The following is a 22,786-nucleotide window of genomic DNA, read 5'->3' as shown; positions in this document are numbered from 1 at the left end:
TGTATCACAGCCCATGGAGTCAGCAGTGGCTCACCTTTTAACACGGCCTGTTTCCAAGCAGAAAGGATATTTCGGGAGCAGACTTCGAGAGAGATAAATGATGGAGAGACACGCAGGATGGATGAATGAGGTGGAGATGTAAAGAGAGAAGGCCGGTGTGTAAAAGAGGTCATAAAGAGTGGAGAGGGTTTGTTTCAGTGTGTTTAAGAGCTTGGCAGAAAAGCGCAGAGAAGCGGTTACAGCTACTGCGACTGTGGTTTCTGGGGAATCGATGTGCGCGCGAGTCCGATGGGGCAAAAGGATCCGAGGCATTTTCCTGGCAGTTGATGGACAGCTAAGCGCCTGGCTTGTAAAAACAGCAGTGCAAAATGTTCCACATGCCAGGAGACAGCGAAGGTCACAGACACAAACACAGATACATGCATAATAAAAGTGAAGTGCAGAGTTGCGGTCTTATTTATTGGAGATCCTGAAGTGTGGGTGAGCAGTCACTGGGCGGTAGGGCAGCTGAAAGCCAGAGAATATTTTCTTAACTTTTCCCCTTGATTGCGTCCAACGTCTCCTATCTGTAATCAGATTTTCACCATCTCCCCCAGTGGTGGGGAGAACCCTGGATCCATAAAAAACAAAAAAATCTCTGCAACTGAGCTTAAATGTCTATGTTACGGTTTGTCCGTGAGTGAAGCAATTAAAATGGGTAACTCAAATTTAGGCTTGCTTGCACAATTTCTCACTGCAATTTGACCTCTCAAATAAGTAAGAACTGCTTTCCTAATGCTTACGGAGGTTGCATAAACACGTAGCTGTATACATTTCTCTTTTCAGGTCATGAACCATGTCAACCACCTGTCTTCCTCTTGAGTTTCTTCAGTTCAGGCTAACAGGAGGTTTGACCAAAATCCTCTGGGTTCTCACATTGACTGTACGTGAGAACTAGATTGTGTGACCCCTCCTTGCTGGCATTCCAAACAGGAAGTAAAAAGTAAAAAGCTGTAATCTTGTAGATTTCTAAACATTATGTTTGTCAGAATAACCATTCTTCTTCTGGTAATTTGTTTTAACAGTGGGTCTGTGTTCCGCCCATGAAAACAAACAACATCCAAACTTTTGCAAAGATGGATGTGCATACTGTGCATATAAAATGAAAGCGTTTAGCTGATCACTGCTAGCTCCACTGAGAAAGCGGGAGTGTGTGTTAGCCTGGGGGGAGGGGCCGGCAGTGCAGACATTTTTCCTGGAAGGGGCTGTTCCCCACTTTGTGATGTCACAATGTGAGAACCCACTTTTTGTTGTTGGTTAGGAGAAGCTAGTGCGGTCAGAGCGCAGGTTTTTAGAGGAACACTCAGAGATGCATGAATGGCTCAAAAGACTGCTTTGGGGTTGTTGTTTTTTTGAGGAAATAACATTCTAATACACATAAAAGCTCAAAAAGTTGATTTTGCATGATATAAGTCCTTTAAGGAATTTTAAAACATTTCAGTTTGGTTTCCCAACACTTAATTGTCTTAAATGTATAGAAAAATACCAGTTGTATGCAACATTCTGCACCTAACCCTCACTTTTAAAACACTATTTCTTCAACCCAATTCCTGGGTCGTTTTTGTTGGAATATATTTTTGGGTTAACATTTGGGGCAATGCACATTTTTTGGGTTATCAGTGGTTTTATTTTACAAACAAAACCTGGCTTATTTCTAACTATGGAGTTATAGTGTGCACATGTTTGGAACAAACATGGAGGCATAAATGTTAAAGACATAATTGATCAGTTTCTTCTCCATTATTAAAGTTGAAAATGTGATTTTGTTCTACAAACTCACCAGCGCATACAATCAAATAAGTCGCATAAAAAAAAAAAAAACTAAAAAAAACACATATTGAACGTGCACTGCTGACCTTTAGCGAACCCATTCTTGACTTATTGATATTAAAAACAGATATAATACAGCAATGGCCTTTCAGAGATGAAAAAAAAATGGGGAAAAGTTTCATAGCTTGCAATTGTCAAAAAAATTTTTGTATTTAACAAATTAGATTTGACATATATTTCCTTTGTTTCTTAAACGTCCTCTTCTTTTTCTAAACTATGTCTTGACCTCTTGTAATAGTCCATTCTATAGATTAAGAAACGTATCATAGATTTAAACACAATTGTTATACAGTCAAGCAGGCTCTACACCTTTTCTGTGTGTTTGAATCTACGTTACAGACAGTTTTCTTGTAAATTTTTTTACATCTTTATTTTCGGCTTTATTTTTTTATGGACAGTGTTCTTTAGGTATTGGTGACATTAAGGTTAGATTTTAGGGTTTTGTGCGTTACCTTTGTTCAGATCGTGTTTATTGGTTTGATTATCTGTTCTTGCTTTTTGTGGGTCACTGGATTTTGAAATTGTAGATTCAGGTAATGAGGAACACTTTATATGTTGTAATAACTGGGGAGTAGTGAGGGAATTTGGATCGTTGACTTTTATATGAGAACTGAACTGAGCGACCCCCTCCCCCCTGTACTTTCAAACAGGAAGTGGCCGCTGACTTCTAGGGGCCAAAACCCCACATACTTCTATAGAAGAATAAAATGCTGTTACTTAGTCATTAATCCTATTTGTTTTTCATGATACTTTTTCTGTAGTGCAATTCATTGAAGTTAAAAACACCTCCATGTAGTCACATCCAACATTCCAAATATTTGATTGACAGATTCTCCCAAGCCCACTTTTGAGTCATAGGGGTGTGGACTTCCAACAAGCTCACTCTTGATAGGTGAGAGTGGTTGCTACAGAAATGATGACAGACCAGGGGTGTCAGACTTCAGGCCTGGGGGGCTGGCTGCCTTCTGGTATTCCAGAAATCCTGCCTCATCTTCTGTTAATTACCTGGATCAGGTGTGTTTAGCCAACATGGAGCTTCAATGGCAGGCTGGTTGGAAAATGTGTTAGAGACCGGCCCTCGAGACCCAGATTCAGATGCCCCTGACTTAGACCAACTCGGACCAATTACTACTTAATGACATCATCTGACTCCAACATGGTGGCCAAACAAATGAATTGACTTCATTTGGTTAAGGCCAGAAGTGAACCATGTCACGCTCACTGGGTCCAGTTCTTGGATATAGTCACTAATTTGGAAATAACCTCAGATAACTTTGGGCCTCATCATTTAGCGTTCTGTTCTTTACATATTTTGGGATTGTTGTGAAGTACTGTAAATGGTTCCAAATAAAGAAGTTCCCCTTCTGAAGTTGCAGTGTTTTGCAGATTTTCTTTGTGCAATTTGCTTACTTTATTCTTTTTATTATTACCGTATTTTCCGGACTATAAGTCGCCCTTTTTTTCATAGTTTGGCAAGGGGTGCGACTTATACTCCGCAGCGACTTATATTAGAAATAAATTGAAATAAATACATTGTTAACCCTCCTGTTATGTTCATTTGTGAGGAACAGAGATGATGTTTCTGGGTCAATTTGATGTATGAGGTATGTTAAGTGTTAAGAGTATGTTAAGTGACTCAGAGAATCAGCAAACTTTTTTTACAGTAAGATCTTGAAGGCTAAAAACATAATATTCTATTTTCCAATGATTTCATAGATTCAGAAATGCAATAAAAATGACAACTGTTTCTACAAATACAGGATGAAAACAGAGTATTAGTTGGCCAATGATGCTTCATGAAAAGAATAAATAAATAAGTTTGAGAAAAAATTACTGTGAAATTATGAGATAAACAGTCTGCTATGATTGTGTCATATAAGGTTGTGAAAGTTAAAATGCGACTTATAGTCCAGTGCGACTTATCTGTGTTTTTTTCTACTTTATAATGCATTTTTGGGCCGGTGCGACTTATAGTCCGGAAAATACGGTACTTTTTTTTTTTTACAGCATATTGTGTTCTGCATCTTGATTAGCTTCACACTGTAGTCAATAAATATCCTCCTTGCCGTGCTTCTTGTTAGCATTCGGTTTACCAAATCTACCTAAATCTTTGCAAGCAGATCTTTGGTTTCATTCTATGATACTGGACTTCTTTCTACAAAGGTTTGAACTTTGAGAGTTTCAACAAGAATAAAGTGTGAAATTGTCTGTGAGAAAAAGTGTGTAGTGAGGGGTTTTATAGCTTTAAAACATCTGTAATTATTCCGGATTTCACCTGCTGAGGGATATTTTTAGATCGTTACTCCTACGATAAATGAAAGACTTTTGTTGTTATTAAATTAATGTGGTTCCTCCATGATCGTTGCTTGACTGGCAGTTTTCACAGCTTTTCTGGATTAATTTTTGCAGTCTACACTCAAGTTTGCTTTCAGTCAAAAAAATTAAATCATTCCTGTTAATTGGAAAGCTCTTTGGATAAGGTTTTAGTCACATAAATTAAATAACAATGGTTTAAGCTGAGTTTAAGGTGCCCATACCACAGTGGTTTCTATCAGAAATTTATGTTCCAAAGTTTCTAAAAGCTTAAATACTGTCATAGGTGAAATTATTTTTTTTGTCTCATAAAAGCTGTTTTACTCCAAAAAGGTGAGCAAAAATCACTTCCAGGGTCAGTTAGTTTGTCTCAAGGCATCTGTGACATTGTGCAACAGAATTTCAGTTTTATAACTGATATTTTGCACCTCAGCACATGACTGCAGCAATTAAAAAGTCGTGAGTCACTGTGTAAACTTCCTCATAGGTAGGATTTTGATTTCACAAGAAAGGGGGTTAAATTTCTTCTGGCAGGAGACAAAAAACAAATTTTCCACAAGACGAAATGGTAGAAGCTTTGTTTTTCTGTGGAATTTTCCTTTTGATGATGAGAAAAGGTGTGGAAAACGGAATCACCTTGCACACCCCTTTGCAGCCTTAGTCCCGCTTGTTTTCGCAGAACGTCCACGGACGGCTGTTTTTACTCTCCCATACTGAACAGCTGGCACTTTGGCAGAGCATTAAGCAAATCTCCTTCAGTGTGTGGATACACATTTTGGACGGCGTTCAGCTGTCTGTGAAGGGATTTTCACAGACCGACGTGGACGTGGACAGATGATGACACTTAAAACACACTAGATGACTGTGACCATTCTAGACATGTAGACTTGTAAAGATTAATGGTCCGACATGAAACGAAGTAGAAAAGTCACTAAAATCCCAAACACCATGGCAGATCTACTTTGATAAAAATATGTTAAAACAAATTCTTACATAACCAGCATTTTTCTCACTCTATTGTCTTTGTTCAAGTAAGAGGGACTCAGCTAGAAAGGTGAGGTTACAGGGAGTAGAGGTGAAGAAGGTGGAGGACTTGAAGTAGTTAGGGTCAAAGAGGTGAATAGGCGTGTCCAAGCAGGTTGGAACGGGTGGAGGGAAGTTTCAGGTGTGACCAAAGAGTGTCATCAAGAATGAAAGGAAAGGTGTAGAAGACAATAGTGAGAGCAGCCATGTTGTCTGAGAAAGAGATGGGAGGCAGAGTTGGACGTAGCAGAGATGAAGATGTTGAGGTTCTCTTTGAGAGTGACCAGGATGGATAGGATCAGGAATGATACGTCAGAGGAACAGATCATAGTAGATGTTCTGGAGATAAATGCAGGGAAGCAGATTGAGATGCTTTTGACACTTTAAGATGATGAACCATTGGTAAAAAGATGCTGAGGTTGGAGCTAAGGTAAGAGTTCTTGAGGAAGACCAAAGAGGAGGTTCATAGAGGAGAAGAAGGACGTGCTGGGTGATTGGTGTGAGCGAAGACAATGCAGAGGAGAGGGTTGATGGAGGCGGATGAATCTCTGTGGCGACTCCTAAAGGGAGCCCATGGATCAGTACTTTCAGTGGTCCTCCACTCATAGACTCAGAAAATCAATTGTTTCCTGTGAACTATACTTGGTCATTTGTGAGAAAGTAGGTTAACTATTCATCTATCAAAAGGGCTTAATTAAAGAGAATGAATGACATTTTGTAAGATATTAGTAATAACTTAATGAAAACTGAGAACCAGTCTTGGTGGTTGTCACCAGTGATCCAGTGATTCTTCTTTTCGTAACCCCAGATGCAGCAACAGTTCCCTCCTAGCGTAGCTCCTTGTCTCTGAGCTGTTTTTTTACTCAGAACTTTCTGCCAATCAAACTGCTTCCAGCTGCAGCGATTGCACCACTGATGAGCTTCCTGGACAAGTTGGTTCAGATGGGACTGATATTTCAGCAGAGCTTGTTGAAACTGTTTTCTTTTTTTTTTTTTTTTTTGCAATGCAGTGAACACATGTAGAGGAAAGAGTTTCAGAGCAAAGGGTGCCTGCTCCACTGCAACTTTTCTTTACGGGCCAGATAAAAAGGAACAACAAAAGTTTAGCATTTATCCGAGCAGGAGTCACATGAAGGAATACAAACTATAAAATGGAGAGGAGACATCACTTAGATGGACAAAGAAGAAGTTAAGCTATACATTTATCCTACATGGTTGCGTATTAGTTTCCATGGTAACTGTCTGTAAGTGAGTGTGTTTATGTACCAAGATTAAGCTAGGGGTGTGTGTGTGTCATTGGAAAAAGAAGTGCTGTTTAGGTGCTGCATGGTTTACCACCCAATGCATTAGCGCGAGTGCTTTCAAAAGTCCCTATGATCACATGCCACATCCTGATTTTGCGTGCATGTGTGTGTGTGTGCACGTCACACACAGTCTGTGAACAGCCAGATCTTATCCTTTCAGAACAGAGCCCTTGCTTGATGAGTGATCTGCCATATGGTGTGATTGATGAAGAACTGAGTGATGAACTCATGATGAGATGAAAGGGTGAAGAGCCCATCCCACACAAACAGACACCCATCCGCACCAAGTCCAAACCATGACGAAGGCCTCACTAAAGACAGCGTGTTTGAATGGATAGTTGGAGAAACGCACACAACCACATAAGTGTGTTATTCCCACACACACCACCGCTGCCACCAAGGGAGATGAAGGGATGCTGAGAGATGAGAAGTTGTTTTTGAGCCAACAGAAGCATGACGAGAATAAAAAAAGAGGAGGATGTGCGACCAGCAAACACAGAGCCATGGACGTGGATTGAAACACTGATAAAAACCCTTTAACATACATATTCAACTGTAAGTGAGAACTGGATTTAGTGACTTCCAACCCCTCTGGTTTTAAACAGGAAGTACTATGGCTCCAAGAAGTCCTCTAGACTTCTGGTGAGAAATAAACAGCTATTACTCATTCTATTTGTCAGAATAACCTGTCTTGCTTAAACATGTTCTTGCTAATCCTAATTTTTTCATGATACTTTTTTCTGAAGTGCAAGGTATTCAAGTATAAACTGGCCAACCAGATGCCTCAATAAAAGCAGGTGGTCTCACGCTCGAAACGTTTAACTGACAGATGCTCCAAAGCCCACTTTCAAGTAGTAGGGATGTGGCCTTCTAGCAAGCTCACTCCTGATTGGTGAGAGTGGTTGCCATAGAAATATTGACTCAGACCGGCTCGGACAAATCACTGATTTCTGGTTCCAATCTGGTTCCGCATATATTGCTGAAATAACTTCATTTGGTTGGATCCAGATCTAAACCATGTTCTATTTCTATTCTGTTTAATTTGGTCCGGATCGATTCCGATCGTCGTGCTTGGTCTGTATTTAGACTGCCTTCAAGCGGTCTATTCTGTTTCGAACCGAAGCTTGTAAACAAAATCACGTGACTACAGTTCTCTTCAGTGATTGGCCAGGAATTGCGAGGGCTGAGAAAAACAACAAGAGAAAGGATAAAGGAAGTCCTTGTCAGGATAGTTCCCCTATTCAAACTTTATTTTTTGATGACCAATTTTGAAGGTCTGTATAAACGTCTAGTAACACTTTTTACTCGTATGGCAGAGGCATGCTGCAAGACCGTTACTAAGGAGATGATCACTAAGAAGGTATTCTAATAAGTATTTATACCATTTATTTATTTGTATAGCCCAAATTCACAAAAACAGTCATCTCGATGGGTTTATGACATATAGATTGTCTGTAAAACAGTGTGTGATTAATAAACTTGGATTAATTTGACCAAATTTAAATGAGTAGATGTCTCATCATCATGGTTCCTACCTTCCTACTCTGTTTACATCCACATAATGACAGACTACAGTGGCCATTTGGTCCAGTTGTTCCGCTCTGAGTATGGAGCCCATTCAGACTGAGGAAACTCAGAGTGAACCGAAGCTCAGTCCAATTGGAAACAAACCAAGACCAGATCAAAGATATGTCCAAGAGTGGTCCCTGGTCTCGAACCAGTATCCGCCTGGGTGCATTCAGACTGAAAATTTGTTCCAGATTATCGGAGAAAACGAACTCTGGTTCACTTTAAGCAAACCAAATGGGTCCAGTCTGAATACACACTAAGATTTTGCAATCTACAGAACCTGTTGTGTGGAAACATTTCAATGTTTTGTTGCAAAACTAAGAAGTTCAGTATTTAACAACACCTTCAAAAATATTCTTCACACTAGGGGGGATCTTTGGTCCCTTTTTAGATCACTAGACAGATTATTATTATTGCAAAGCATTTTATCTAAATAGGTTTCCCACTTCTGGAGCTTACTTGGGGTTGAGGTCTTGCCTAAGGACACAGTGAGAGTCAAAGCCTGTAATTTGAACCACCAACCAGTTGATTGGTGGATAGGGTTTTGCACAAAAAAACAGACAGAAACTATGTTATTTTATCCATCTCTATTTTTTAAAATTCTTTCACACCACACACACACACACATGGTCTCCTGGCACCTGAGGAGAGCGCTGAAGCCGTGCCCTGCTGTGACTGCATGTGGGAGCAGTTACAGTGAAAAAGTACCGCCAAGACTACTCTGGGCAGGGCAAACAGCTACCAGGGGCGCATGTGTGCACACAAAAACACACATGAAACCACTCATCCTAAAACCTGCAGCTTCCTTCAACCTCCAGTCTTGAACTTTTACTGCCACGACACAGCCACAAATTCTCAACACAGCCATCGCACCAACACGATTCCCATTTAATCCTCTCACACAAAAAGTCTGTGCCGAGTCAGAGCTTTAAAGATGAAAAAAAAAAAGTCAAAATATAGCAGGGATCTCCCTTGCCTGTACTCTGATATATTGGAGGCCTAACTGTTCCATTGATTTTACACTGCACCTTCCTGGTGGTTCAGCTCTGTTCACTTCGTGTGGCATCTTAATCTCTCAGGATTGCTGCCAGTAGATAAATTGTCAGTCATCCAGACGGAAGAAGGCAGATTTCGGCTTTAGGGACTGCAAGAGTTTTAGACAGAGAATATAGCACACATGCTAAATCCAGGTGACAATTTATTTATATTAATGTCGCTATATTGTGGTTTATTTTTCCTATTGAGCAATTTTGCCATTGATAGATAATTTGACGAATCATATACTGTCATATCTTCGGTATATTTGGCATTATTCCTGCTCAAAGTGGATAATTATTAGTGTTACCTGAGCTCTCGTTGGGAATTGCAATCATTTAGGAGGGTATCTGTGCTCTCATTTGCCTTTGAAGCGACCGTGAATTTGAGCTGTGAAAAACAAATATCCTGTGTAAAATGGTTTATTACTTCTTTAAAAAAACTCTTTGAACATTAGCAGTTGTAGTAATAACATTTTCATTATTTAAAAAAAAAAGATTACTGGGGTTTTCTGAATGTGGTTCTTTCCTGGACTCAAAATGGCGAATTGATATAATTTTATCAGAAACTGCAGGGAGGTAATCAGGCTACTCAGCATGGAGAGCTATTTGAAAATGGAGAGTTAATTTTATTTTTTTTATTTTGGTGTGTGTTTGTGTGTAAAAGCTGGAAACAGATAACACAATTTAGTAAACAAGTCAAGTCTTGAGTTTTATTTTAATATGTTAAAATTTTTACTTTTACAAATTTTAAGTAAAAAGTGACATTCAGAAAGATAAAGCATAATTGAAGGATTGGTGGGATAATCCAGTTTGATCTATTTGATCATCCATTGATCTACTTTCAAAGCGTTCCTAGTGGTCTTTTAATTATGATTACGCCTTTTCAAAAAAAAAAAACCTGTTGTTTACTAGGACATAGTTTCTTCAGAGCGGCAGTAGTTCATCAGAAATTCGCCTCTGAGTTGTGGGCGGGACTGTTGGCGGAGACATATCCCGCCCTCCAACCCCTCCCCGTTTAGCATGGAGCCCAGTGTATTTTGTAGGTCACAAATACATAATTTTACAAACTGCATTTTTTCGTCTGCTCCTGATTCACAATGATTAGAATAAAAAAAACCTCTGAAATGCATTTTTAATCTTAATTTTCTGTACTTATGCCCTCCATTATACAGTAAATGCCATAAGAACATGTTCAAACACAATTTCCACTAGAGTGGGTCTATATAAAAGATTATTCAAGAAAGTTTACTGATTCAAAAAAACTAAGTACTTAGTTATTTAGTAATTGAGTAATTTTTTGATTTACTCAATTAAAAATGGGATGCAGTTTAACTAACCTCATTTGTGGTAAATGTGAATGAATCGTTACTACTCACCATCACCAAATGAGTAACCGTGTGACACACCAAGACAGTTTGTTCCTCTTAGTGTAAAAACAAATTAAATCCTTTAAGCCTGTGAACATTTTTCAAACCTTTTGACTTCCACATCAACTAAACTTATTAAAAATCTCTTTTACGATTTTCCGCACTGGCAGCGACAACTTTAGTTTGTGAGATTTTTCCTTTTCCTCTTCTTTTGAATTAAAAACACTATCTTCATCACGTGACACAACTGGATTTATTCATTAAAATACTGTATACTGTATGTGTCACACTGTTGCGGTTTCACACCCCATGCAGAGGGTGGCAGTATGCACCCCCTTTTTTTATGATCCAATAAAAGATTGAAGAAAATAAGTCAAATGTGTGTTTTTTTCTCTCTCTGTTGTGTAGAGCCATTGACTATATATGAGAACTGGACTGAATGACTGTAAAAAAACAGGAAGTACCCGTTGGCCACAAAAAGCCCAAATTCCAAGTCATTCTATAACATAACATAATAACAATTCTTGCTCAGATTTTTTAAACATGTTTTGATAATCTTTTAAAAAATCGACATTTTTTCTGTAGTTCAAGTTATTCGAATTATAAACTGGATAATCAGATGCTTCAATAAAAGTAGATGCTTGCATGTTGGAATGTTCAAAACGTTTGATTGACAGATTTTGTGTGGCTTGCTTTCAAGTGGTAGGGGTTTGGCCTTCTAACAAGCTTACTCCTGATTAGCACTTGCTCAGTCCAGTTTTCATAAGCCTTGTCTTCACTGAGCAAAACGGTCTGGTATTTTGAGCTTTCCATCAGGCATGACTGAACAGTACTACATTACTACTACTAACCCTGTTGGTTGTAGGTCCATAGAAAAATGGATCAGACCAGTTAAGGCGGAGTTTCTGTTGTCACACGATGAAACCCCGTTGATTGGCAGAAAATCCTTAAGACAGTAGAAAGCGCCAAACTAGCTCCAACGTTTCCAAACATTCAGTTTTTGTCTGTCAGGGTATCATGAAAAGATACCGGCAATAAAATGGCATGGTCTGCTCGGCACGTACCTTCCCATCCATTGTTGTTGTTGATCGCTTCAGTTTTGCTGTAGTCACGCTACTATGGCGTAAAGCTTCACAATCGCTCTACAACGCCGAATGCACCGTGACGGTCCAACTTTGAGAGGAAACGCTCTACTGGTTGCCTGAATTGCCATTCTGAACCGGACCAGGCCCGACCTTACCGTCGGAAACAAGGCTTTATTCTGTCAATTCAGACCCTCAGTTAAACGGCACTACAAAATCAAAAGAAAACATCCAATAATATCTGATTTGACTTAAGTGAAGGACACATCTGATGCCCTATAAATACGTATTTCCCTTTAAATCACATTTACACATGTGAAGCCATAACTCCTCAAACAGAGTCACTATTCCGGTTTCCCTTTACGTGTAATGTTACAGGTATTTTGATGACCCCCACAGTGCAGCTGACAGCACAGCCAGAGGAAAGAACATACAGGCTGTTTGTGTGCGTTCAGGTTTGCAGCGGTTGTTTCAAATAAATATAGGTTACTGCATGTATCTTTCCTCCTGCTGTTGCTGGGTTGCTGTTGGTGGACTTGGATGGCAAGTGCCTCTCTTTGACACACACACATACTTGCAATTTCCACTTCGCATCACGATCGTATCATGAATGTCTGTCACATACACACGGCCGCTCTCGGGTGTCCACGGCTCCGGTGGCTGTGTCCACTAAGACTTTTACAGGATGTCTGACCTCTTATGATTTTCAGGGCGAGCCGGCCAAGACCCCTCTACTATTCCAAATACCAAATACCAACGTCAGTGATAACCAGCAGGAGTATGTGTCATGTTCAACCCGATACGCGTGTGGAGCCCTTGCACAAACACAGAAAACTATCTTATTTGCAGTTTTGAGTTAAAATCTTCATTTTGCTCTATTGTCCCACTCTTTACTGTGTTCTGTCTTCATATGTCACCGTTTAAAATATAAACAATAAACCAAAGTAGAACCAGTTTGAGGTTATTTGTTTCTCTTTTTACTGCTGTGATTATGACCAAGATTAAGTTGGGTCTTGCAGGTGACGGAATAAATTAAAAATAAGTTTACATTTTGACTTTTGTTTTCAAAAAGTCACATTTCATTTGTTTTTGCAACTCTGTAACTGCAGAAAATCTTAAAACTGATATCAGATAAGACCTGTTCTTGACATCTGAAGTGGTTTTTGTTTTTATCTTAGTTTAGTCATTTTCTTTATCGTTGAAAAATAAAAATAAAACAAAACTAAAGGGTTCATAAAGAAAAACTGTCTTTGCAAAGAAGTAAAATACTAAAAATATTATTTTCTGTTTGGAAAAAACAGACAGAATCATTTGGAACAGCTGATAAAAAAGAAAAAAAAATCAAATAAATGAAATTCCCGATTTAGCTAAATGTAAAAAAACAACAAAAGTTGATAATGTGAGCAAAAAAAAAAAGTTTCATAAATTAATTTAATGTACATTTTTAAAATTTTGATTCTGTACTTCAAGTTTGACCTAATTACATGAGTGTGTATGTGTGTCTTATTTTTATGATTTTTGGGATTATTTAGTGACAGCACATTAACCGATGGGACATCCAGTATCTGAAACACAAAGTGACTTCTGGAGTCTATAACAGGATTCCAAGGTTATGCCGTGACCTTAAAAGCTGAGTTATAGTTTAAATGTTGATTGCTTGAGTCAGTTGGGTTAGAGAACTTTTACTGTAAAGAGTGTCCCCAAGAGGTACAAAAACCAAAATGTGTGTGTCCGAGAAGCAGAGAGAGCTCTGTAGTGTGATGCCGGTGTCTCCAACTTCAAACCAGGAACCAGAGCCAGTTGTAATGACCAAAAAATAAAAACAATCTAACCTTATAAATAAATAATATCAGTCACATTTTCAACACTAGGGCATCTAATTCTGTACGACACTTTCTGACAACTTTTAAAATGAGATTTTTTTGTCTTGTTTTTGTTGTAACACATGACAAAAAATAATCTACATTTTCTTACATCACTTCCCACAATCCTTCTGGAGACTCACCAGGATTGGTGGCAGGTTTGCAGTACTTTTGATTTGTTGGAAGATCTAGGTTTTATTGTATCTGGTTGGAAGCTTTTTCCCTTAAATTTCAATTTATTTGCATAAACAAACGTGTACGTAAACGTTTTTGGTCAAAAGCATTGTTAGAGCTCCACACCATTAGAGTTTCTCACTTTTAAGTCTTTGATAAATTGCAGTTTTCAAAGATTAAATAAAAATCTTTTGAAACTGATGTACATCTATAAATATATATATATATAATTTTAATCCTTGTGCATTTTTTAAGTGCAGCTACTATAAAATCTTTCCTTCTTTAGTTTTCCTGGTCTTCAAAATTTTAAATATTTTACATGATGACAAAAACAAAATTCCCTCCATCTCCCATTTTTAGTAAATATAAACTAAGTTTCCAATAATGCATTAGTTGAAAGGCAGCAAAGCATCATTAAGAAATTTTTAGGTGTCCCAAAATAAACGTAAAATTTGTCAACTGCTCCCACTGCTCCTCACTTTTAAATTAAATGCACAATTTTTTCCACATTTTATTTCTTGTTGCTGTTTTCTTGCTGCCAGAATCTGTGCTATCCTAGGCACTTTCTCATTTGGAGTTGGGTCATCTAGACCCACTAGACAGTGCGCTGAACCTTTTTTCTTCAATGGTTTGTGAACCTCACTGGTGTCCATGGATTACATGAAATCTTTCCACCTTTATCCACCTTTGTCATGGTAAGGAGAACACGTCAGTGTAAGGGTGGGGTCATCTAAGATAGCACAAGGGTTAAAAAGCGTCAAAACGAGTTTCTGATGTGAACAAATTGGAAGGCAAATTTGAAATTACATCTTTATATTGCAGGCAGGACAGAAAATTATTAAGTTGCAGTGAGTTAGTCAATTATTTGAACTTTTGGTTTCCCTAAATTCATCAATTTATTTTCTAATTCATTACTTGATAAGCCAGAGAGTGTACAGGCAAACAAAAGTTTTGCAACATCAACTTTTGATTGCTTTTTATTTGTTATTTTTGCTTAAATTAGCCCAAATTGGGTTTGTTGGTGTTGACTTCTGCCCGGCCGAGAATCAGTGATTTATAGAAGTACACCATCTGTTGCATAACTACCATTAAGTAAGATTGGCTATGCAGTGAAAAATGTCATAAAGGCACACACACGGTAAAATGGATACCAGTAGCAAGCTTACATGGGCTTATGTGAAGGATGGATGAGGTGATGCAGACGAGAGCGCTGATCTCCTCGCTCTGATCTGAATATATCTCAGCGCATGCACTCATGCAGCATCCTGCTGCAGCTGGCAGCTATTCATTCTCCTCGGTGACAATCTCGCGGTGCATCTAAATGGAGAGCTTTCTCTGAATTTAAAAAGCCTCCCCCCACCCCGCCGCCTCATAACTTTACATCCAAGGGCAAAACACCTTTTCCGTCACTGTTCCTTTTTGATAAACGTGCAATTAAACACGACCAGCAGGAACAATGGAGGCATGAGGAGTGACACGCCGCAGATGTTTTGTCCTGCAGCCTCCAGCTGCGGCTGAAAAAACACGACAATAAAAGTCGCAGCACCGCTCTCTGACACCTTGACCCCTCGTGCACACATTCACCCACACACACAAATCAGCCTGCAGCCTGTTTGTTCTACTGTGAAAGCCTCTTTCATTAACCCAGAAGGGCCCCCTCCAGTCTATTGTGCCCACTATCTCCTGCGGCATTCTGGGTAAAGTAGTTTAACAATGTCAACCAGATAAGCCCAATGCAAACCTGCTGATAAGGACTCAAAGACTGCACTTAATGTCTGTGTGTGTTCAAGGCGTTGGTTGATTGAGGAGCAGATGAGGAGGATGTGAAGACCAGCACAGAGCAGAATGGGGGGGTTTGAATGAGGAGCAATGTTTCATATCACAACAGGCCAAAAACGAGAAGACAAAGAAAGAGTAAATACGCGTTTTTTTTGAACGGGTGCGGGATTTAAAACCATTTCCAAGGACCATTAGTGAAGTTAGTCGAGTTTTCCTGTATTGACAAGTGAGGAGAGTCGCAGGCTGAGGAGAAAGGAAAAAGCAGTGGAGGAGGGGCTGCCATTAAAAAACACAGAATAAAACCGAGTTTATGGCCGGTGTTCAAGGCAGTGCCGCTCTCCCGCTTCCTTTGAGCACCGCTTTGATTGTGACTGGAGGTCAAAGGTAAGAATTCCACGCAGACAAGACGTTTGTACCAAACCGCAGATACCAAAGGTGCAGGTAACAAGGCGATAAGAAGGTGTGAACATGCTGCTGCCATGAATTGCTGTGTAATTTCTCACAGGAAGTCCATAATCCAAACTGCTCTCTTGGCTGGCACGCTGAAAGAGAGCACGAATCAGCAAACAGCGAATTCAAATATTTTCAGACTGAAAGGAAATCTGCTGGCTTTGTTCTCTTAATGGTGCCGTTCCGTTTTATTGTTCGGCATACCTGACCCACCTGAGGAGCCCGAGGAGACTCTACCCTCCTCTTGTGAAACGCTGTAAGATACAGTTTCCCTTTCTTTCTCCATTCATTCCTGCCTGTCGGCTTCGGCTACAGTTTCAAATTGCTTCCTACCAACGTGGACCCCCCCACACACACACACCACCACCACCAGCCTCTTCATTCTTGCTTTCTACCTTGGTTTATATTCTGAGATCTGACAAATGATCGGCATTGATTCACACAAGGAGGCATTCAGAGAGCTCAAACTCGACACAAAAGAGAGGGAAACTCTTCAACTCATTTTGTAAGAACCATTTTTTTTTAATGAAACACAAAAAAAAGCAATAAAATTAAGATAAATATTTTTTTCTTTTTGTACATGAGGAAATATTTAAGTTATATTTCCAAAGAATGACTGAAATTACATAATATATCTTACTAGGCCATCTCAACCGTACAAAGCAGGTTCCAGTGGGTCTAAATAAGGATCAAAAACACACACAGATGTTATCTCTGCAAAAATGTGATGTTCAGAACTGAATCCAGTGTCTGTTCAACAAAATACAGCTTTTAAACAAATTAAAGACCCATTAAAGTTATATTTTATAACCGAGTTTCACATTAGATCTCATTTAAAGCTTTTGCTTTGCAGTGTAACAGCAAAAAGTGTTGTTAAACGTCAGTCCTTACAAAGAAAAAAGGCATTTATGTTCTTCCCCTGTACCTCTAACCGGTACATACCATCAGTCCTCTCAGGCTTGCATAAACATGATAAGGGAAAAAAAATGTACAAACATAATATACATCCGTTTTTGTTTTGTTTTTTTTGTTGTTTTTTTTGGCAAAGCAGGAATAAAAGTGACAAGAACCATTATTGATGATTTGATCGGTTATTTTTCTTCCTGTCTCTCAGCATTGTCCCATTGATTGGCTCTGATTGTCCTTCACAGTCACGTGATGCCATTATGGTTGCCATGGAGACCTCAAGTGCATCAGCTGGGCAGCCCCTACACAACGTCGCTGCCATGTTTCTCAGAGGCCGTCATAGCAACGCCGGATGAACGGACAGGAGAAACGCTGTCATTGCAGGGGGTCCCGGATTCAAATTTGATTGAACATTTTTCTAAAATCGTTTCCATCTAACGTGGTGAAGCGTAAACGAACCGGCGCTTTGGTATGTCTCTTTTTGCTGCCAGATATGTATCTACATTTTCTACAGAAGTACAGGCTAGGTTAGATTTATGCACTAGATTATTTTTGGATTAAAGAACAGCAGAAACTCCATTTATTTTTCCAGTCTTGGTTAATAAAAAATATAATAAACAATGAAATTAAATACAAAAAAAATTGACTTTTCCAGATTTTCTTATAAAAAAAAACATGTCCCAAATACATTTTTCGTATTCACCTTCTGCCTGAAACCACAGTTGTGGCAACAAAGTTGTCACAAAAGGTCGCAATTTGACCCAGAATCAAATCTCCAGTCCTGTTCAGTGCATTAAGAGAAAAGGAAACAGAATCCCTCCTCTGACCTCTGCTGGAGGAAGTCACCCACCGGCCCTGAAAACCAACATAAAATAATCTTCTTTTTAAAATAAAAAACAAAAATAACAATTATACTGTATATTATTTACACTGTTATTTTACACAGAAGGCTGTACAAAGCTCACGCACACAGACGCACGCACCGCTCAAATAAACAATCCTACATGTGTCTTCGCTCCTGCACAGGAGGACACCAGAGAGGTATTGACGTGTATGGCTTGAAAGGAGGAAGAAAAAATAAAAATAAAAGTTGTTCTGCGTTTGAGTCGCAACGACTAAAAATTACACGTTAGGTACTGGATCGGTTAATAAAAAAAGAGACATACTCATGCTGCACCATGACACCGTCGTGCATGACCACACACATCCTGTACAAACACACGCGCACACACATTTACAGCACTGTTTACCTAAGAGTTCATTAAAAGCCAAACTGGAACATCGCAGCCGCTCTGCAAACACACACTTTTAACACAAACTACAGTGTTTATTGGTCCTGTTGGGGATCTCCCCGTTGTCGTAGTCAGACTACCAGTATAAGACCGTTAAATAAGAGCATTAATACGAGCCAAACCAGTGTGGTTTACTACAAGTCTCTCCTTGTTTCAGAAAGCCAAGCATGCTGCTTTCTTGCTATTAAAAAACTCAAAAAAGCTACTTTACTCCAAAGTGCTCAAGTCCTTGGTTTCTGTATTTTCGTTGCAGAGACTGTATCCGTTTTGAGACAGCCGCAGAAAGGCTGAAAGCTCTCGTTGCAAATAGGAGCCCGCTGAGGAGCTTAAATCTGGACTTTTCCTTAAAACTCCCATGGCTTCTTTAAGTGCCAGTATTGTGAGGCCTTTTCCAGTGGGCGACCTCCTTCTGCTGACAGGAAAAAGATCAGCTAGAGTTCTTGATTTTGGCTGCGCCTCCTGTTCCCTGCTGAGGGAGCCACCCCGATTCTCCAGTCTCTGGACCTGCTAGGACACGATGACCATGCCGTCTGCGCTGATCAGCTGGCCTGTGGTCGGTTCGTAGGTTCCAGCAAGATAGAAGAGGTCGTTGACTGCGCTGCTCGCCTTACGTTCACGCATCAGGAGGTCATACTCAGACTTGCTGACCACCTGGCAGCGATGGGAGATGGTCTGCACGTCGTTCTCGTCCTCGTGACTTGACTGATACAAGGCATTCTGGGAAAGAGAAGAAAGGAAGAACTGAATATTGCACCAACAAAATCCCTTCCTGTAAAAGAAACAGAGGACTGATGTTTTTTTTGGAAGCATATTGCTTTCAGTAGAAAATCATATGTATTTAATGATATTTTTGAGTGTTTGTTTAAAAAATATTTCTGTAGTTTAAAAAAAATGTATATATTTTCTTTTAAATAAATGTTTGTGATTGTTTTTTGAGATAATTGAGACAAACATTTTAATTCTAAAAAATCTTTACAATAGGTCCTAATTAAAGCTTTTGCCTTGCAAAAAATATTTTTTTTTTTACATGTTTTTGTATTTAACATTTTTTTTTCTGTAGAAACTGTGAACTGTAGTCAAAAAATTTATTCTTGATTTAAATTATTTGTTTTGCAAACATTTTTGTAAATTGTTCTTTGAAATGCATTTTTTCTGACACATTGATGGACTTATCTCCGGCCCTTTTGTCTCGCTTTATGCACTTTATATATGCCATAAGTTTGAAGACAGACAATCATTGACGCTGTGAAAAATGCGGTAGTTCTTAAATTCTGAAAAAGCATTCCAAAGAATTTTCTGGAAAACAGTTTATCTATTTAAATATTGTTTTTTTCATTTTTCTATGTCTAACAATCTAGAAAAATTATATTTTACCTTAAGGTAAAATGCTAAACCAACTACAATTGTATGAACTCAGAGGAAGTTCAATCACTTCGGATCAAGGAAAAAAAAAAAAACAGCAAAGTGGTGCTTCATTTTCAGCACAACATCAAAAGATTGCTCTTTGTGGTCCTCACCTTGCCGTCGCGGTGTCGCTTCCCCAAGCGAGTCTCCTCCGGATGGTAGAACCACTTGACCCGGACCACCATGGTGGAGCTCCAGGACTCCCAGAGGCTCTCCACTCTGCCCACATAGGGCAGCTGCGGCCGGCCGGGTGATAAAAAGACGGCGCAGTCTCCGACACGCACCATCTCTTTGCCCCGCACGATGGCCTTGTAGAAAAGCTTACGGGCTTTCCCCTTCAGACCTCTCCTCTGTCACAGAAGCAAAAAATAGCAGTGGATTTATTCAGCATGCAGGGATTATTTTACCACCTCAATTATTTCAGGAATTAATTTAACTTTTTGATTGCCTAGCTAAACCAAAAACACAGAGATTTAAGGACTTTTTTCCCACCCAAAATATTGCCTTTGGCAGAAAAGTATAGTTAGTTTGCCTAACATGTTTTCAATTACGACAAGGGCAGGTTTACTTTATAATAAAGGGTAGTTTTCCTTGCCCAAGGGCACGATTTGGTCATTTCAAAGGTGGACACCATGAGAAATATTTTTGACTCATTTAAAGCTTTAAAAGCAAAATGAATACATTTCAACATGGGCAGACGATGGAAGACTTTTGAGGAATTCTCTAAACTCTTCAAGCTACGTTTACAGTACCTTCACAACATGAATTCAAGTAATAATTTCCAAATAAAAGTCTATAAATAAGCATTTCCGGCTCCTGCATTCAAAACTCTCGTCTGTCACATGCCAAGTGTGTCCGTGGCTTAATTCTCTGCGATTTTACATCCTTTTTCTAAAAGAAAACAAAGCCTTGATTCTGCTCATATGTTCACCATTTCACCTGGTCGTTTTGTGAAGGTAAATGTTGAGTTTCATCGTGTTACAACAATCTGGAGGGACCGAAACCAGAAGATGACTCAAAGCCAAGTAAAGTCCTTAAAGAAGAAGAACCGGGAAAGTTCCTTTTCATTGTTAATTTCAAAAGGAAAAAAGTAACTTAACAGAAGCTATTTGCACTATAATGATTTAATTTAAGAAATACAGCTAATCATTTATTGTGTACTATTTTTATGCCCCTATCTGATTCAAAACAAAGACTTCTGTGGACCATAGCCATTTTTTTTAATGACAGCGTCTCAGGAGCCACTTTGACTTTGCATGTTTTTGTGCCTGACTGCACCCCTCGGTCATCAAAATAAAGCAATCAGGGTGGTAAAATCAAGCCAGAAACTGTTTTTTTGTTGTTGTTATGATTGTTAATCAGAGGGTTGATGGTAGAATTAGGGGCAAAGTTTAAAGTGTTGGGCAGAACAAACAAGACATTTCAAGACTCAACTGTTTGTACAGACGGTGTGATGCAAGAGCAACTATCTTTGAGGAAGTAACTCAATCAACTGACAAAAAAACATAAATAACGATAGTGTTTTTTTTTGGCTCTAAGGGTTATACCTGAGTGGGGTTGCCAGACCACTTCCAGAGGTGGCGTCCAGGCAACAGAGGGGGCGTGTTGGGAAAGGTCTCAGGTGAAGACATCCTCTGCTTCTTGGCCGTTTGATCCTTGGAGGCAGACTTCAACTGGTGGGTCGCAGGGCTACTTGGTCTTTGGTGGTGGTTGTTGGGAGCACTTTCTTTCCTCTTCAGCTGCACCTTCGGTGTGTTGCTGTTCGTCATCATTCCTCCTTTGGACAGGTACTCCTTCCTGTCTTCTGCTCTCGCTTTTAACCCACCAACGGTTAGGCTGCTTTTCACAACGTAGCCGTGAGCTGAAGAGGAGGGAGATGAGGTGGAAGGGTCGGGGCCTTGCGGGTTAGAGTTTACGCTGTGTCTATTTTTGTGTTTGTCTTGCTGGAGAAGTGCGCGACGCAACAGCACCGAGGAGGATTCTTCGTCTGAGGAGTAAGACGAGTCGTTGTCTGAGGAACACAGAGACGATGAGGAAATTGACCCGGAGGATGAAGAGGAGGAGGAAGATGAAGAGAAGCAGATGGATGGCTGTGAAAGAAAACGGCCGCCGCGATGGGGTGTGACCGATGCTCTTCTTCTTCGAGCTTCAGCTTCTTCACCATCGTCCTCATCGTCCTCATCCAGTTCAGAGTAGGAACTAGGACAGTCACTGGGATAGTCCAACTCATAATCCCCTCCTTGTACTCCAATAGTTTTAGGAAGAAGATCCTTCCTTAGAGGTGGAACTCCCTTAACAAGAGCCTCCGACCGAGCCCCAATGTCTCTTTGTCCAGTGGAGCTCTTGCTGTCCTTCACCAACAGCGAGGGCTGAATGTATCGCAGAGGCGCTCCTACAGAGACATGGTTTTTATGTCCTCTACTTCCAGCCCCTCCAAGCCGAAGCAAAGCTTTGCCGTTCTTTGTTTTAGGAGAGGTGACTCCCTCGTGGTCGAGCTTAACCAAAAAGTGCTTCCTGTCACGATCATTCACGGCCTTGCAGCCGGCCAGAGGCAAGGGGGCAGATGAAGAGGAGTCTCTGAGGCCCATGGAAGCCATGGAGGTCACTGGCCTCCCAGCTCCTGATGAACCACCATTTCCAAAGGTGGAGTAACCATTAGCAATGCTACTGAATGAGTCAACCTTAAAGGGTGAGCCAAAAATGCTTTTGATTTGGGTCGGCGGTGGTGCTAGAGAGTGCAAGCTAGGTCGATGAAAGAGCCCCAGGTCTCGCTCTCGGATCTTCTTCTGGGTCTTACGAGAGGTCCCATTGAAGAGGAAGAAATCAACGGGTGGTCTCTTCCTTTGCTCGGACCAGCTCAACGAGGAGCTGCTGCCTTTGGGCACAATGCTTGCTCCTGAAGCAGGAATGTTGGCCATCTTCTGCACTGAGCTGATTCTCTTCGGCCTGCCGACTGAACAGGGAGCCAGAAAAGGAGGGAGGGGGTGTTATAATCAATATGAAATGACAGGTCTTAAAGGCAAACTGTGATTAATTGTGAAACTAAGAGCTTTGGTGAAACTTAATCTTTATCTCCTTGATCTTCACCTACTTTTGACATATCCATTACTCAAAGAACAACAAACCTGATAAACCTGTCTCTCTGCCCGGCTTTATTGTCGCTCCTACTTTGAGATGAGTTGCTCGTCTGTTGCCCAACTTTACAAGGCAAGCTGACGAGGCTCCATAAGGTAATGATTTATGAGGTTATATGGAGGGTAAATAATAGGCAGCGAACAATCTTAATTTACGAGAATTTCAGTTTAAATGTCTCCCCTAGCACTCGGTTGTGACATGAACAAACCTGGTAAGTGTT

At 40.0% G+C, this 22,786-nt stretch overlaps 1 protein-coding gene across 3 annotated transcripts in view; it reads right to left on the bottom strand.

Annotated features, from left to right (window-relative positions):
- Positions 1-16,327: 16,327 nt before the first annotated feature.
- bahcc1b (BAH domain and coiled-coil containing 1b) overlaps positions 16,328-22,786 on the bottom strand; it is a 61,929-nt gene continuing 55,470 nt past the window's right edge. For all 3 annotated transcript variants that reach the window (XM_023949737.2, XM_023949736.2, XM_078937853.1), the window contains exons 26-28: positions 20,979-22,384; positions 19,545-19,781; positions 16,328-18,744 (exon numbers count right to left, since the gene is read on the bottom strand). In XM_023949737.2, coding sequence (XP_023805505.1) covers positions 18,535-18,744; positions 19,545-19,781; positions 20,979-22,384 — 1,853 coding nt within the window. In that variant the 3' untranslated portion in view covers positions 16,328-18,534. The remainder of the gene's footprint in view (positions 18,745-19,544; positions 19,782-20,978; positions 22,385-22,786) is intronic.

Source organism: Oryzias latipes, chromosome 19 (assembly GCF_053564925.1).
Source record: "Oryzias latipes strain Hd-rR chromosome 19, Olatipes_Hd-rR_3.1".
Lineage (NCBI taxonomy): Eukaryota > Metazoa > Chordata > Actinopteri > Beloniformes > Adrianichthyidae > Oryzias > Oryzias latipes.
The sequence above is the reverse complement of the archived record's forward strand: the minus strand, read 5'-3'. Positions and strand labels throughout refer to the sequence as shown.